The 16,423-nt window shown below is 58.1% G+C and overlaps 1 protein-coding gene across 1 annotated transcript; it reads left to right on the top strand.

The window, feature by feature from the left end:
* The first annotated feature begins 512 nt into the window (after nucleotides 1-512).
* On the top strand, nucleotides 513-12,850 carry RND2 (Rho family GTPase 2). The gene is made up of 5 exons (XM_088519848.1): nucleotides 513-677; nucleotides 759-846; nucleotides 8,723-8,832; nucleotides 11,820-11,954; nucleotides 12,583-12,850. Exons 1-5 carry the CDS (start codon nucleotides 576-578, stop codon nucleotides 12,829-12,831), a joined length of 684 nt encoding a protein of 227 aa, XP_088375974.1. The 5' UTR covers nucleotides 513-575; the 3' UTR covers nucleotides 12,832-12,850.
* Nucleotides 12,851-16,423: the final 3,573 nt, after the last annotated feature.

Raw genomic sequence — 16,423 nt, 5'->3', positions numbered from 1 at the left:
GTCACAGGCCCGATGGGCTTTGTAGCAGCCTCAAGCGCTTGGGACGGAGGAAGCTTCCCTTCCCTTCGGTAGCCGACTCACAGCAATCAGTTGTGGGAAGCAAAGCCTGATTCCTGCTGGGAAACGTGGTGCAGAGCTTTCAGCAGGGGAGGCATTCGGCAGGGGAGCAGCTGGCTGGAGCTGGCACCCCGGGCCGCACAGTGTCCCCGCTCTCAGGGCATGGCAGTGGGGTGACATGCGCGTACGGGGACACGCGCGCGTCCTGCAACGCGCGCCTGTGCCCTGGACGCTGCTGCAAAGCCTGAACGCGTTGAACTTCACCCGCCGAGCCCACCGCGGCCGCGGGGCAGGGCCGAGCGCGCCGGGTCCCCGCGCGCCTCCCCGTCCGCGCGGTTCTGCCGCATTCCGCGGGGCGCGGGGAGGGGGCGGCAGCTCCGCGGCCGGAGGCGGCGGGGCCGGGGCGCGGGGCGGCGCGGGGGGCCCCGCGCGGCGCCCGTTGGCGGCGGCGGCGGGAGGGCGGTCCGGGGCGGGGCGGCGCCGGTAAAGCGGCGGCGCGGGCGGCGCGGCCCCGCACCATGGAGGGGCACCTGGCGCGCTGCAAGATCGTGGTGGTGGGGGACACGCAGTGCGGCAAGACGGCGCTGCTGCACGTCTTCGCCAAGGACTGCTACCCCGAGGTGCGGCCGCGGGCGGCGGGCGGGCGGGAGCGCCAGGCGCGGCCCCCCGCTCACCCCCTCGCTCTGCTCCTCTCCCCCCAGAGCTACGTGCCCACCGTCTTCGAGAACTACACGGCCAGCTTCGAGATCGACAAGCAGCGCACCGAGCTCAACATGTGGGACACCTCAGGTGGGCTCGGGGCGCCCCCCGGGGCTCCCCCGCGGCGGCGCGGGGCTCCCTCGGGGCGCTGCTCCGGGGCAGCTCGCGGCTGCCGGGGCCGCGGGCGGTAGCGGCGCCCCCGAGGGTTTCCTGCCCCCACCTCGCCGTGGGTTTCTGGTGCGCCCACGTCCTCCGTGCTCGGTCGCGCCGGGACACGCGTGAGTCAGAGCGCAACCGGCTCGGGGCGCGGAGAGGCGGCGGAGGGGCGGGCGGAGGCCCCGGGGCCGCGCATCGCGCAGGAATGCGCCGCGGGACGGAGCCGCCGTCGCGAGCGCGTCTGCCCCCGCGTTCCCGGTGCCGCATCCCGGGGAGCCGCCGGGAGCCGCGCTGGCAGCGGCGCCGGCGAAGCCCCCGTGCCTTTGGGATCACCTCCAGCCCCGGCCTGGCCGCGGCGCAGGCAGCGCGGGCTCGGGCAGCGCCCGTGCACAGACTTGCAGCTTCTCCCCTTTGTTTCCGTAGTCCTGATGAGAAACGAAGTTTAGGGTGTCCAAGAGCAATCGTGCATCAGCGCACAACCTCAGGATTTCCTTGCTCTTGTACGGTCAAATTCTTTGCTGTAATTTTGCATTTGTCAGAGCTATCAGATTGGGCTGACTATACCCAGATCAGGGGGTTTACTGAGTCTTGGACTGGCTCTATATGTAAAATAAGGTTCTTGAGCCTGTGCCGGGGCTTTCTGGATGGGGAGGCTTTGCTTGTGTTGCTTTGTTCATCTCGAGACAAAAAAGGGTCTCTCCTTTCGCCCATGCATGCTGTGCTGTGCTGTGCTGTGCCCGGTGGCTGCTCTCAGTGCTGCACAGCAGGAGACACGCGGGAGTGCAGGGACGGTGGGGCTGGTGGGGCCCTGGCTTTGCTCAGCTGGGACCAAACGCTCAGCCGGGCCTGGGAGTTCCTGGCAGCTCCTGTGAAAGGGACTGGGGGATCTCAGTCAGAAAGGCTGTGTCTGAGGTGAGAAACTTCTTCCTGGAAGCGCGGGAGTGCGTACGATGCCTTGGCAGTTTTGGGAAGTCTCCATAGCATTTGGCTCTGATCCTGCACATGTTGGAGAAAAGGACATGGAAAGGAGGCTTTGAAGCTGCATGAGTATCTGACACCTGCCCCAATGTTGTTCTGCTCTTATTTTGATCTCTTTAAACAAAAGCTCAGTGTTTGTCTTATTCCTCTTGCTATAGCCAGGGGGGAAAGGAACTTTGATCCTTCCTCTCTTGTCCTTATGAAAAATGAAAGCCCCTTGTAACAGCTTGCGTGCAGGGAGAGGCCCTGCGAGCTGTGCACAGCCATTTTCCCTGGGAATCGAGCTGTACTGGTAGCTGCAGACTGCAGGCTGCTGTTGAGTTTCTCCTCGCAGCTGGTTGTGGAAGGTTTGGGGACTGCAGGGGCCGCGTGTGGTGGCGGTGGCGCCTGTGCCCATTGTGGCCGCTCCGCAGTGGCAGCTGCCCGTTCCACTCTGCTCCAAGGCGTATGGAGCTGCCTGACAGGACACATGGGCCGGTGCAGCCGCAGGGCAGGTTTGTCCCTCCTGTGAAGTGTGAGATTTCTCTGAGCATGTGCTGCATCCAGGCAGCACGAGCGCAGCGGCTTCGGGTGCCAGTCTGCAGCACAGTGGGGACATCCCGTCCTCCAAACGCCTTCGCCACCTGCCCTGTCCTTGAGTCTCTGTGAGAAGCTGATGTGCCCCGTGCAGAATGGGAGGCAGAGGGGGGATCTGCTGTCACGCCGGGCCCTGGAGCCATGGCATTCTGGCACTGCTGCCCGCACGGAGCCATGTGGCTGCTGCTCTCCGGACTCCCCTTCTGGCAAGTTCCCGGCTGCATGTCCTTGGCACGGAAACGACTTCCCTGCACAGGCCGGTTGTCTTATGGCACAACAGGGAAACTCCTGTTTGACAGGATGCCGCTTGGTTGGGGAATGCTGCTCCCCAAAGGGCTGGGTGCCTCCCGGATACCCACGGGAAGGCTCCTCCCCAGCCCTGTGCAGTCAGAGGTTTCCTGACCACACACGGTGCTCTGCAAAGTGCTGGCAAGCTGCATCTCTGCGCTTCACGGCGTGAAGGGGCACGTGAGGACCATGAGGCACCGCAGGGAGAGGGACTTTCGCAGCGACGCTGTCGCTGTGTCCCGCTGGGATCTGGGGACCTGCGCAGCCGCCTGAGTTTGGCAGTGAGTGCTGAGGCTGCTTGTGCTGCAGCTCCCGGCTCTGCTGCGTGGCCGCCTCTTCTTCAGGCAGGAGGTGGCTCTGGCCTGGGAAGGGTTTGCTGCTACTTGCACACTCAAGCAGAGAAAAAATGCAAGGCCGTCCTTTGCAAGCAGAAATAACTCCTCCCAGGCTCCCTGTGGAGGCTGGGAGTCTGCAAGGAGCATAGTCATGTCCCGTCTCGGCACAAATACTTTGCTGAGCCTAAAAATATGCGCAGCCGGGTCATGTTCCCAAGCAGGGCAGCGACCAGCGCGGTGGAAGTTGGAAGAGTCGCAGCAGAAATGACCGCAGAAATGCTCTTGCTTCAGCAGGCAGAGGCTGAACCTGCTCAGGGGTGAGATCTGCGCTCAGCAAAACCGCACAGTTCACAGGCCCAGCCTTCGCCGCGGGGGAAGCCTCATCCGGCAGCCAAGGAGCCAGAGGGATCCGCGCCTGGCACCGAGCGCAGCCGAGACGCGCAGCCTCGATGGAGGTGATCGCGCTCGCTCGCTCCTGGGACGCCGCTGAGGGCATCCCTTCGCTGTGCCTCCTTGCTGCGGCCTGCCGAGAGGATCGGGCCGTTGTGGTGCCGCTGCGGCGCGGTTTGCCGGGAAGCGGAGCTGCGAAGAGACAAGTTTTCAGTAGCGGGATCTGGAGGGGGGCCCAGAAATGCCACCTCAGCCTGTGCAAGCGCTGTTCACTTCATCCCCATCACATTCATCCTCACGGCGTGCCAGCTGAGCTGCTCTGCAGTCCGAGCTGATTAGCTGTGGTTTTGGTTATGGGCTGCCCAGATTGCTGCTTTGTGCTATGGGGCAGTTCCTTCCATCCCTGCACTTCAGGGGTCTGTGGTAAATTCACATGAGCCAGAAAATGGTGCACTGGGGGCAGAGGAGGAGTGAGCCTTGTAGGAGCCTTGGGGTTGGTGGCCATGCTGCCCTCCATGCCACTCCGTGGCCTCGCGGTGCTGATTCCAGAGGGAGCAGCAGCTGGAGTGTGCGGGACACCCCGGAGGCAGAGCAGACCATGGGAAAGCTGCTCCCGGGAGACGTTAGTGCATGGAATGCTGCTTCCTGCAAAGCAGCATGTGAGCCTGCGACCTGCCTGTTCCACACTGGGCCTCTCTGCAGTGCCGCTCAGCTCAGTCAGAAGAACAGGGAAGGAAAACGTGTTTTCTTGCTTCCCCCTTTCTCACAATGGGGAGGTATTTTGGGGTGACTCTGTGTCCTCTTGGTGTTCCTGTGTTCCTCCTGCAGAGGAGATGGCAGCTCTGAAGCCTCCTGGATTTCTAGAAGCCCAGCGAGATTTCTGCAGGCTCATGCGGGGACTGGGGGGCACCCGGACAGCTGCCGCCTCAGCCCCCTGTTCCCACATAGGTTTTCAGCCCTCATTTTTGTGTCTCAGCTCGGTTCCTGGGAGGGGACAATAGCGGGGCTGTTAGACAGGCTCGTGTCTTTCTCATGCAAATGTGCCGCCAGCATCGCTGGGATTTGAAGCCCCTGGGACTGGACTCGCTTCCTCCCACCCTCCTGGAGGTGCTGGGGGGCACCCAGCTGCCCCCCCGCTGCCGAACGGCCCCTGCTATTGCCCTCCCCGCCTCGGCCACAGCTTTTCCGTATGTTGCTGCAAGCTGGATCGCTCCATGCCCAGCACATCTCTGAATTGCACAGGGAATTTTTTCAGCTTTCAGGGTGTGATATAAATAAAATATCATGTTATTATTAACACCTTCATCATGTTCTGCCCTGCCAGAGAAGCAACTCATCACGAGAACCATTACATTCCCCGACGCTTCATGTAATATTAACCAGGGCGGCAGTGTCGGGAGCAGGAGCGCAGGGAAGGGAGTGCAGACGGATCCCATGCACAGCCGGTCCCCGAACTGACCCTGCTGTAACCACACTGCTGCGCTCGGGCCTGGCACATCCTGCCAGCCCGCGAGGAGACGAGGACTCCAAGGATGCCCCTCATCCGGAGCTTGTGCCCCTACTAAGCCATTGCCTAGAGGCATTTCTTCACAGACGGAGCTGTGGTTTGCTAGCCAGAGAGCCCTGCTGAGCCCCAGGAAGCCCTGAGCACGTTCCCTGGTGCAAAGTGGCTCCAAAGGGCTTGTGCATGGTCTTGGGATGCACTGGACAGCCGTGGCTGGAGGAGGAGCGGCCTGGAAGTGTCATCTCCTTGTGTGCGTGCTGGCTGAGCAGCAGTGCGGTGCCGCGGGCGCTGTGCCGTGTCCGGATAGCGCGGCAGGATGGTGCTCTGGAAAACACTTGGCTGCACCAGCAGCAGGTTCCCCGGCAGGGAGAACGTCCTCTAGAGTGAGTCAAGCCTGCTGGGAGGTACACGGTGTTCTCTGCGCTGGTCCATGCTGCACATCAGGAAGCTGGGATGAATTCCTGCCTCCTCCGGTACGGATGCTCTGGGCTGGCCCTGCAGAGAGCAGCCAGCACTGCAGCAGGTCCAGCTGCAGGGGAAGAGCTCGCAGTGTTGCAGTGAAGCCTCCGAGTCAAGTGCAATGCTGGAAAATTTGGCAGTGTGCTGCTCCAGCTCGAGCCAGAGCTGCCAGGGTGGTGGGAGTTCCTCGTGGAGTGGATCATGGCTCCATGTGCATGTTGCTTTCCTGCTTTGCAATGTGCTATTGCCTGCGAGGAGGCTCATTGTCTGGCAGAACAGCCCATGAGGAACAAATGAAGATCAACACTGTGTTGGTGTAGATGAAACAGCACATTTCTATCCCCTGCCCAAGAGCAGCTCCCCGGCTGCATCCCAACCAGGTACGTCAAGGGGTGACCAGCTGATAGGGAAGAGGAACTATTCATGGCTGCATCCGCCTCTGAATTTCAGGCAGCAACAGTGTGGATTTTATTTTTAAGCTGGTTTTGGCAGCCAACTTGCTCCAGTTTTCTTTCTTTAATCACAACCAGATGCACATAGGTCCTGTTTCATACAGACCTGGGTGCCAAGCAGGAGAGTGACTCACACGGCAAAGGAAGGCTGGATGTGCCAACACACAAGGCTTGGGTGCATGTGTGCCTGGAAGTGCCAGGCAGCAGCTCTCGATGGCATCTCGCTGGATGGAGTACGTGGAGCTAATAAAACTGGAGACCTGGAGCTGGAGGAACCGAGGCTTTTGCATTGGTTTTGCATTTGGTTTCTTTTCTAAATGTCAAACTCAGTAAAAAAGCAATAGCTACAAAAGCTAAAGCAATAGCAAAAATAGCAAAAGCAATAATCCTCCATCAAGAATTCTGTTTCACAGAGACTAAAGCAAGGGGGGAACGACCCAAGTGTGAAGCATGGCAGGGGCCCCGCTCTGCTGGCCACCAGGGACCATCCGCCCCCTTGGCCTGGGATGGGGCAGAGCTGCCACGAGCAGCATCTCCGCTCGAGTTCAGCTGCTTGAAGGGGCTGGGGCTGCTGCTGTCCTGGGAGCTGGAAGCGGAAAGCTAATGAATCCGAAGGCAGTTTTGATCTCATTAGGTAAGTGAGGCTCTTGACCTAGCACAGCCCTTCCCTTGCTTCCCCCAACTGTGCAGGGATCTTTGCTCCTAGGGCTGGGAATTGCTGGGACAAATCCTGGACTGTGATTGCTGGGATGAATGCGGCGTGCTGCAGGAGCAGCAGGTTGCTACGTTACCGGCTGCGGCGCCGGCGCTGCGCGGAGCTGGCGCACCGCTGCACGGGGAGGCAGCGCTGCCGGGCGCCGCGCTGAGCGAGGGGCTGCGTGCGGGGAAACGGCCCTGTGCAGGACGCGGTGAGGCTGAGCACTCAGAGCGGCGCCGCGGCCACGTCCTGCCCGGTGCCTGGAGCAGACAGGAGGCAGGAAACCTCCTGTCCGAAGGGGACGTTGGTGCTGCCTCTGCGCTGGTGCGAATGGCATTGCCTTGCTGCACTGCGGGGGTCTGGGGAGGAGCTGTTCCCGCCTGTCAGCCCCATCCGGAGGCATCAGCAGCCTCCAAGCCTGGGGCACAGTTCCCCACCCCACCTTGTCCTCTGCATCCTCTGTCCCCAGAGCAGTGGAGAACAGCGCAGCCGGGCTGGTTTCCATGGAGAGAGCGTGACTTTCCCTCCGGAGAGGCTGGGTTTGCTACACAGGAGCCGCGTCTGGCTCTTTGCAATGGATCCCAGCTGCTTCTCTTTGCACGAGAAAAGCTCTGGCAGGGGCTTTGCTGCGGGGCTGCGGGTGCCCCTGTCCTCTGCAGGCTGGGCTAGGAGGAACAACATCTACCCGGGCACCTCTTGGGGTGCACCAAGTGCGCTCGGCCTGGTCCACAGCAGGGATGGGCACTGCACAGACAGCTGGTTCACATCCTGAGCACCACGGGCGTGCAGGGCCCTTGCAGACGTCCCGGACGTCCTGCTGCGAGCTGGTGTCGAGGGGAGCGAGGTGGTGAGTGACCCTGGTGCTGGGCAGGCTTTGAGAAGATACCGTGTCTCAGTGCCCAGCCTGGAGGAGGAGAAGGCCCAGCAGAGGTGGCCTCTGCTCTGTGGGACTTGTCCGCGCAGCCGTCGGGGAGTTGCTGGGTGCCGCTGTGCCGGCCGTGCCGCGTCCTCCGCCGTGCCGTGGGCCAGCCGCGAGCTGGCACAGGAGGGACCCCGCGCGGTCAGCCCCTTCTCTGGCCCGCTCAGCCAAGGCAGGTCCTCATCCTCTTGGAAGCAGCACCACCATCACCCGAAATTCATGGGCGGCCTGACTGCATCCAGGAGCCGTCGGACACGGGCCGGGCGGGAAAGCCCCGGCTCCGCACGCTCCGCAGGGCCGTGCAGGAAGCGCATCCTGTTCCCTCGGCCGCGGGGTGGGCGCCGCGCGGAGGAGGAGGCAAACTCAACAAGGGCCCTGGTGTCTCCACTTCCCCTTGTGATAAATAAACATCTGCTTCTCGCCCCTCCAGGAAATTTCAGCCATTGTAAAGCCAAATATAAAGCTGAATCAGTGCTTTTAAGCCGTGATGAGCTGATTACTCCATTACTGTTTACTAAGGCATTTGCAATCATGCACAGAATGTGCTTCAAATAAAAATGTGATGTGACAAAGGCTTTAATGGCCGAGATTTGCATTGGAGAGGCGTGTGGTGTGTGCATGGTACGTGCGTGTGCGTGGAGCGGTGCTGGTTCGGACTGGGCTTTCTGCCTGCTCACAGAGCAATCCTAAGATCATCCCACTAATTTATAGCTCGTTCTCCAAATCCTGGCACATCTCTTTTTATACAAAAAAAAAAAGCAGCACGGTCCATGTCTGGGTTTGAACCACACGCAGATGAACCATCTGCTGCAGTGGCAGCGCTCCTCGTCCACTGCCTCCTCTGCGCTGCACCTTGCTGCCATTAGTGCTACAGCAGCTGCATGACAAGTAACAGAGCAAACCTGCAAGGGTGGAGAGGGAGGCAGGTCTTGCTCCACAGTGTCACAGCCCTCTCGAGCTCCCTTCCCTTCAGAGCGCCAGCACAGCTGCCTCTGGCTGGCCGGATGCTTACTTGAGAGGGATGAAAAAATGCATTTATTTCTAGTATCCAAAGGGATAAATCTAGCAACACAAGGACCAAACCTTGGGATACCTCAGGACAGCTGTCTTGCTTGTATGTTTGATTGCAGCTTGGGCTTCTGGCCTGCCCATGTGGACAGCCTGAGGGTCGAGGCTTCGCACTCTTAGCTCTCCTGCCTCTCCTGTCTGCAGGCTCAGCGTATTACGATAACGTCCGGCCCTTGGCCTACCCGGACTCGGACGCGGTACTCATCTGCTTCGACATCAGCCGCCCAGAGACGCTGGACAGTGTGCTCAAGAAGGTCAGTGCTCAGCGCGTCCTTGCCTCTGACGTGGGACATTCTACAGCAGCACGTGGGGCAAGTTGGGGTCCTGCTCTCAGGTGCTGTTCAGGGCTAGAAATCCAGCCTATATGGCCAGATTTTAGCTGGAGTTGGCGTGCAGATGAGGATGGTCTGCTGCTACCAATCCCCGTATTTCTGTAGCAGGAAGCAAGATATTTCCATTTGAAAGGATCCCTGTGAATAGTGTAGCTCATGGTGCCTCGCAGGGGAGGTATCTATGCATATGCGCATGTGCAAATGTGGAAACAGAAGGAAATGCCCAGCATTTGTTCTGTTTCTAATGAAGACCTTGGAAAGCATTGTGCATCCCAAGTTAGTGTAGCCACCAGTCAGCATGTTCTGAATCACTCGCAGCAGTTGAGAAGTGGCCCTGGTGCCTGTTTCCATGCAAGCGGAGTACTCGGGTTGTTGGCTGTCCCCTCAGTTCAGCATCTGCACTGTGGAAAGGACAGCACTCAGCTCCCTGCAGCCCGACAACAAGAATAATGAGCTGCGGGCACTGAATTTCAAGTCTGCACATGAATAAAACGCCATGGCAGAGTGCCACTGGCCTGGGCAGCATGCAGGGCCTGGGCTGCTGCCAGCCCCGGCAGGGCTGAGCAGTCCCGGGCTGCGCTGCTGCGGGATGCAGGGGCAGCAGCACCCGGCAGGAGAGCCGCTCTCCCCGGCGCGTCGGGAACGGCAGCACCCGTGCAGCCGCAGGAGCTGCAGCAGTGCAGGAGCTGCAGCAGTGCAGGAGCTGCAGCAGTGCAGGAGCTGCTCCGTGCCCTGCCACCCAGCGTCAGCACCCCTGCTGCTCCATGCTGCATTGAAGGAGTTGTGGTTTCAGTGCACTCTCACCACAGAGTTTGTCCCTGTATCGTGTCCCAGAAGTGAGTCAGGGCTGGCATCCAGATGGTGAAGCTCTCCAAGTTACTGAGCTGTGAGAAGCCCTGCAAAATTGGAGGCGATTCCTGCTGTTTTCCTCAATTAGCCCCAGCTCCTGGGGCCGGACGGTGGTGTCTACCCTTCGACCTCTCTGTATGTTGCCACATGCTGTGCCGAGTCAAATGGCTCTCACTGAGCGCGGGGAGGGCTGAGAAGCGGAGCTGGGGCTCCACGTCCTGCTGAGGGGACAAAGACCCCTCAGACGAGGCGGTCAATGGCTCAGTGTTCAGCTCCAAAGCCGTTCCCGCTGCAGGGCTGCGGGCAGAGGCGTGCGTGCTCCGTGTGTGCTCAGAGAGTTTGCTCCTCGGCTTGGGAGTCAGCAGAATAATAATCCAGCAAATTGCTCACCTTAATGAGCTGCAAACCCACTAGCAATTAGCTAGAGCTGAGATTTATTTATGTGTCTCTGCAGATATTCTTTATGTGAGACTACACACTCCTCAGTGCAAGGCCTTTGCTGTGCCACCTCATAGATGCTTCGAATACAGTCAGGCAGTGTCTTTCTGATACGGTGGCTTAAAATAAGCCCTAAATCACAAGGGATTTCTTAAGTGCCTCTGAGTAGATGCCTCCTTTCCTTTGGCGCAGGCTTGCAGCCGACAGAGGTGAAGAGAATTCCTAAGACACCATGAAGCTGAAACGGGCTTTAGCTTTTGATATCTGTCGATTAAGGAGAGTAACGCTGCCTCTTCCAGCTGCGGGCGAAGATGCTAATTCAGCAGAGGAAATCTTTGTTATTGCTGCCCGTCTGAACTGGCAGAATAAGAACTGGCTTTTGATTTGTCAGACCTGGGTTGTATAAATAGCATGTACAAGTGAAGGGGAAGGAGCAAACAAACAGCTTTTCATTTCGTACAAAGTTGGTTTTCATGGGTGGTGCCTTCAGTCAGACAGGTCTTGCTAGTGCAGCAGGTCCTAGCTCCATGCCAGGGTTTGGTGGTGTAAGAGGAGGGTCACGGCACCCCATAGAATAGGAAACATACGTTGTTACACACTCCAGGACCTGCCGGGTTAGACATGACCCTACGGCTCCATCGCTTTGGGGATTTGCGTTGTAGCATCCTCCTCCTCCTGGTGTTCTGGCGTTGCACAGCGCACAGATGTGACACTAGATGCCTCCACGAGCTGGGCAGCCTGGCGTGCTGCTCCCTCTGGATCCATGTGCAAGTTCCTCTGGCAGCAGGAGAGGGAAGTTCATAGCGAAGCAGTATGAGACAACCTCCTGTTGGAAAAGAAGCCTTTTCCATATTTTGCAGTTGCTCTGTGGCCAGATGTAGCTTGTGTCATCCTTAGTGCTTCCTCTTCCCTCCAGGTGATGGACACCAGGTGGTGGGCTTGCTTTCTTCTTCTGCTTGCCTGGGGTATGTGCTTTACTGCCAGCTGCGTGGCAGGAAACTGCTAATTCCAGGTGACAGCTCTAGCTGGTGGTGTCTCCGCTCGTGATCTGCCTACCTCTTCCAAAGCACTAGCCATGTGAGCAGTGTTGGCACACTGATGGCAACTGTGCAAGTCTGCTCTGGCAGAGGTCACAGGTGATGGTTTCATTTACTGCCGCAGACACTTAGCTGCGTATTGAACATTCATTTCTGCAGCTCTCAAACTCCATTAGTGCCAAAGAAGGGGATGTTTGCCTTGACCTTCCATTGCTTCAGCTCTTTACTTCCCTAGCTGTAACTATGCTCTTAATGTCCTTACAAATGTAGCTCCTGATGATAAACAACTAATGAGTGTTCTGAGCAAACAGCTCCCTGCTGATGGTGCTCCAAAACGCCTGGCAAGGGCGACCTCCGGGTGCTAGCAGGGGCCTGGTCCGGGCTGGTGTCATGATGCTGCTGGCTTGCTCCTTCCTCCAGGGCCGAGGGGAGCTCAGACCCTCTTGGCCCCATCTGCAAGGGCCAGAGACCCTGCAATTGCCTTTGTATTCCCAATCCCTGCCCTTTGCCTGCTGCCAGGGTTGTCTTGCAGGGTGGCTGCTGGTCTCCTGCTGCTCTGAACATCTCTCTCTGTGCCTGCTGCAGTGGCAAGGGGAAACTCAGGAATTCTGCCCCAATGCGAAGATTGTGCTGGTGGGCTGCAAGCTGGACATGCGGACGGACCTCAACACACTTCGGGAGCTTTCCAAGCAGCGCCTCATCCCTGTCACACACGAGCAGGTGCGTCTGGGCCACCACTCCAGCAGGTTCCTCGGAGTGAGGGAGGGGGCTTTTTCCAAGGATATTAGTACTAGGAAGCTCAATAGCAGGTGAACCTCTGTGGTGGGGCTTGGCCTGAAGCTGTTTTGGTCTTGGCTAAAGGAGCTGTCTCTGAGCTGCTCCTCTCCAGCACTCTCCTCCCTGCCCTGGGGGAGAACCTGGCTGGTTCCCAGCCCTGCCGAAGCACCTCCTGCTCAGAGGTAGGAGAGACGCCCACGCTGACAAACTGAGCGTCTCAAGGGGAGGGCACAGGAGGTGCTTCTTAGGTCACCACAGCTCTTCCTGCTCCGCAAGCGATTCCTTGCTCATCTCCTGCATCGGGGCTGCTGCTGCCGGCAAGGAGGCAAGTCCTGGCTGGCTGTGTCCCCAGCTTCCCATGGTGGCGACCCACCGACATCCTAGGGCCAGGCGATGGCCCTGGCGAGAGGGAGGGGAGGCCGTGGTGGAGGCTTGCGGTGCTGGCGCCAAAGCGCGAGCAGCTCCGCTCCGGCCGTGCTTTGCCAGGCCGCCAACGAGGCCGGAGCTGCACGCGGCACGAGCGGGCGCTCCCCGCAGTGCCAACCTCCTAACGCCTCTCCTCTGGTCGCAGGGCAGCGCGCTGGCGCGGCAGATCGGCGCCGTGGCCTACGCCGAGTGCTCCTCCAAGGTCTCGGAGAACAGCGTGCGGGATGTCTTTCACGTCACCACGCTTGCCTCGGTCAACAGGGTGCACAAGAACTTGAAGCGCAGCAGCTCCAAGCGCGGACTGAAGCGGGCGTCGCAGATGCCTGGCAGGACGGACTTGCTCAGTGATGCAGAGATCAGGAAAGACCGAGCCAAGAGCTGCTCCATCATGTGAAAACAGGCTGTAAATAGTGCGTGTGTCTTGTCCATTTGTACAGTAACTGCCCGGCAAGGGCCTGGCGCCGGCTCGGGGCAGCCTGCCTCCCCAGGGCGAAGGTCCTAGCTGCAAACCAGGGTGCAGGGTCACCCGCCATGGAGACCTCTGGGCTGGCGGCTGCTGTGCCGACTGCTTGGGGCAAAAGAACCACTTGGCCGAGGAGCTTTCAGGTGCTGGAAAGTCTGCGATGGGGTGAAGAAAGCAAGAGGGAGCAACCGCGGCGTGCCGCTCGCCCTGGGCCCCACGCCTGCCTGAGCGGGAGCCCGCGAGCGTGGGGCAGGGCGGGAGGGCAGCGGGAGGAGCTGGTGGCAGCGAGGGCTGCTGGGGACAGCGCTGTGGCAGTTGCCCTTTTGGAGAGGTGAGGCTGGCACCAGAGCTGCCCTCAGGCGCTGGACAGGGGTCACTGGGGAAGCTGCCACTCTGGGCAGAGCCAGGAGAGAAGGACCTGGGAGGAAATCAGTCTGCTGGGACCCCATAGCCCTCTGCCCCCACAGAGGAAATCAGTACCTTGCTCTTGTCAAATTTAGGCGCTCAAACTCCATGTGAGCAGTGGTGAAACACAGCAGGGTGGGTCTGGCTCCAGGGAGAGCTCTGTCCCAGAAGAGGCATCCTGAGAACTGTGGTTCCCTTCAGCAAACGCTCCTCAGGGCTCGTGCCCCAGCTGCTGACAGCCTGGCCGGTCCCCGTGCTGCTCCCGCCGCAGCAGCTGCGCTCCCGAGGCACAGCGCTCCCGAACACGCAGAGTGCACTGACCATCCACGTGCTGCTCCCCACCCGTTTCCAGCTGCAGATTGTGTTGCATGGTGCTGTGTTTGTCTGGTTCAGCTGACCAAAAAGATTCAATGTGTATCTGCGCCCTGTCTCCGCTGTGGCGGTGGAAGGGATGGTGCTTCCTGCTCTTCTTGCTGTGCTGTACAGCCTGCTGCAACACCTCATCGCTTCTGCTGCTGCTGCCCTCTCTAATGCCTTTGACTACAGTGTTAGCCTTGACTCGATGTCACATAGACACTTTAAGGAAAAAAAAAAAAAAAAAAAAGAAAACCCTGATCCACTGCCAGACTAAGCTGTGTCAGTGAGCTACAGGAAACAAATAAACGTCACTGGAAAATGGACAGCGCCCGACTCTGTTTTAATTTAATTCTACATTAATTTTCTTGTAAGATGTGCTTATGAAGTAAAACATTATTGAGGAAGTGCATTTCCCTGTTAAATGTGCTTTCTCGATGGATGTGCCCTACCTGCATACACATGCTTGTATTTGTGCGCACGCGTCCCCGCGTGCTCGGGGAGCGGTGCCCGCTCTCTGCCTCCACGCCGCGCTGGGCTGCGGGAGGCCGAGCGTCGTGGCTGCTGGGGCCATCTCTAGTCGCAGACTCACACAGAAACACAGACTCACAGAACGGCTGAGGTTGGCAGGGAGCTCCAGAGACCATCCAGTGCAGCCCCTGCTCCAGCAGGGACACCCAGCGCAGGGGCACAGGGTCCATCCAGGCGGGTTTGGAGATCTCCAGAGCAGGAGCCTCCACAGCCTCTGGGCAGCCTGTGCCAGGGCTGGGCACCGTCACAGCAAAGTTCTTCCTCGCACGGAGGTTGAACTGCCTGGGTTTCAACTCGTACCCGTTTCCCCTTGCCCTATCACCAGCCACCACGGAGAAGAGCCTGGCCCCATCCTCCCTACATTCCCCGCTCAGGTACTTGTGCGTGGTGCTCAGGTCTCCTCTCCATGTTCTCCGGGCTGGGCAGGCCCAGCTCAGCGGGCGGCGAGCAGAGCGCAGGGTGGCAGCGCGGCAGACGCTCTCCGCGACGCAGCGCTGGGCGTCTCTGCTTGCGGCAGCCCTTGCTGGTGAGCGGTGATCCATCAGAGCGTGCGAGGATGACACGAGCTTTAATAAAAACTCCATTACGATTCCAAATTAGGTTTTAAGTGTTAATTAATGGGCACCTTCTGAGGCAAGGTAACATGCTACAGTGACATTTCCTGTCAGTTTGATCCCATCTTTATTAATCAGGCATTTGGTGTAATAGCATTGACCATAATGAACCTAAACTACTAAAAAGAAATATATAAAGCTTTTATTCATCATTAATAGCATCTTCCTGGTGTATTACTTTACTAAAGCTCCATAACCTGTAAAACTAACAATCTGAGGAGCCAAGGGAAAAGGAAATAGAGAGGAGGATCAAATAGAAAAAACTGAAAGCATTCAAAGAGCTTATTCTTTCTTACATTTTACTTTTAAGCTCACAAACTGCAGCACAGGCACAAAAACTCACCACCTCTTTGGCACGGTGTCCACCTCTGTCCCAAGATGAGGTGCAAATGTCTCTGTTCCTACTGTGCACTCTCACTCTGCCTCCAAAGGGCAGAAAATACACAGAGGCATCCATCTTCCAGTTTATATTTGATGGATATTTTTCAATGTTCTCCAAGAAAATTATTCCTCAAGGCAGACACCTGCAGCGAGAGGGCATTGCAGCACCGTTCTGCTGTTGGGCCATCAATAACCTCCCACGGGGATCGATGGATATTTTCCATTAGTGTCAGGCAGCTGGAGACGGCGCTGGAAGCAGCCGGGATGCCCAGACGAGCCGTGCGACGCAGCAGAGCCGCTGCCTGCTCACAGCGCTCGCTCCTGACACGGGGACGCGGGGACAGCACGCAGACCGCAGCAAGGCCTGGAGCCTGCTCGCTGCATGAGCCGCTATTACAGCAAATACAGTCTTTCTCTAGCTGCAGTTTGTTCTTTAATACGCAGCTTATTCATGCTGAGTTAAATATACTCTTTACAGGATCGCAGCGAGCGAGTCCCACCAGCCCCACTGTGATACAGGTCTAATGTGGCATCACGAGGAGCCCCTTCGTGCCCATTCCCACCGTATCCTCTTGACTATTGCAAATCCAGGAACAGTTAAAGCATTGGCTGTAATTTTAAGTAGAACAGGTTAGTGCAGAAGAATACAGAGAGGGCTAAGGTCCTTTGGGGATCTAGGGAAGAGTCTCAACACAGAACGAAGCAGTCATGAGCCATCAGTGAACCTACAAGTCTTTGGAAACTGAGTGATCCTGGTCTGTCCTTCCCTGCAGGTGCTGTTTTGACTTATTGATGATTAAAAGACTTTCAGCAGTCTGGAGGCCCGTTACCAGGATGCTAGAGGTTTAGACTGCTTAGAGAGCACTGTGCCAGACTTCTTAATAAAAGCTGGTGCTGTGACGCTGACCTCCCCTGCTCCAGCTTGGATTTGGGCTTCTGGAGTGCTACCCTGTCCCAGACAGAGTTGACAAAGCCCAGAAATTAACAGATTAAAAACTGTTCCCAGAACAAGGAAATAGTCTCATGAGAAAAGCACGCCAACTATAATAGAAATTCTTAACAAACCTCAAAACACTTGAGCTTTTATTTTCTTTTTCACTGAAGTGCAGGAAACTGCATTTAAAGGAAATCTGCAGAGAGAAGTTAGCTGCTGCAGCATGATGCAATGTGGAGCAAGCGCAAGCCAATGTGCAGAGGACGAAGTCCCGTTCTCGTTGCACGGCTCACTTTGAAGCACG

Source organism: Tinamus guttatus, unplaced genomic scaffold (assembly GCF_059628265.1).
Source record: "Tinamus guttatus ecotype Peru unplaced genomic scaffold, ASM5962826v1 Tinamus_guttatus_pri_ptg000075l, whole genome shotgun sequence".
Taxonomy (NCBI): Eukaryota; Metazoa; Chordata; class Aves; order Tinamiformes; family Tinamidae; genus Tinamus; species Tinamus guttatus.
Note: the sequence above shows the minus strand (reverse complement) of the source record. Positions and strands in the feature narration are given on the sequence as shown.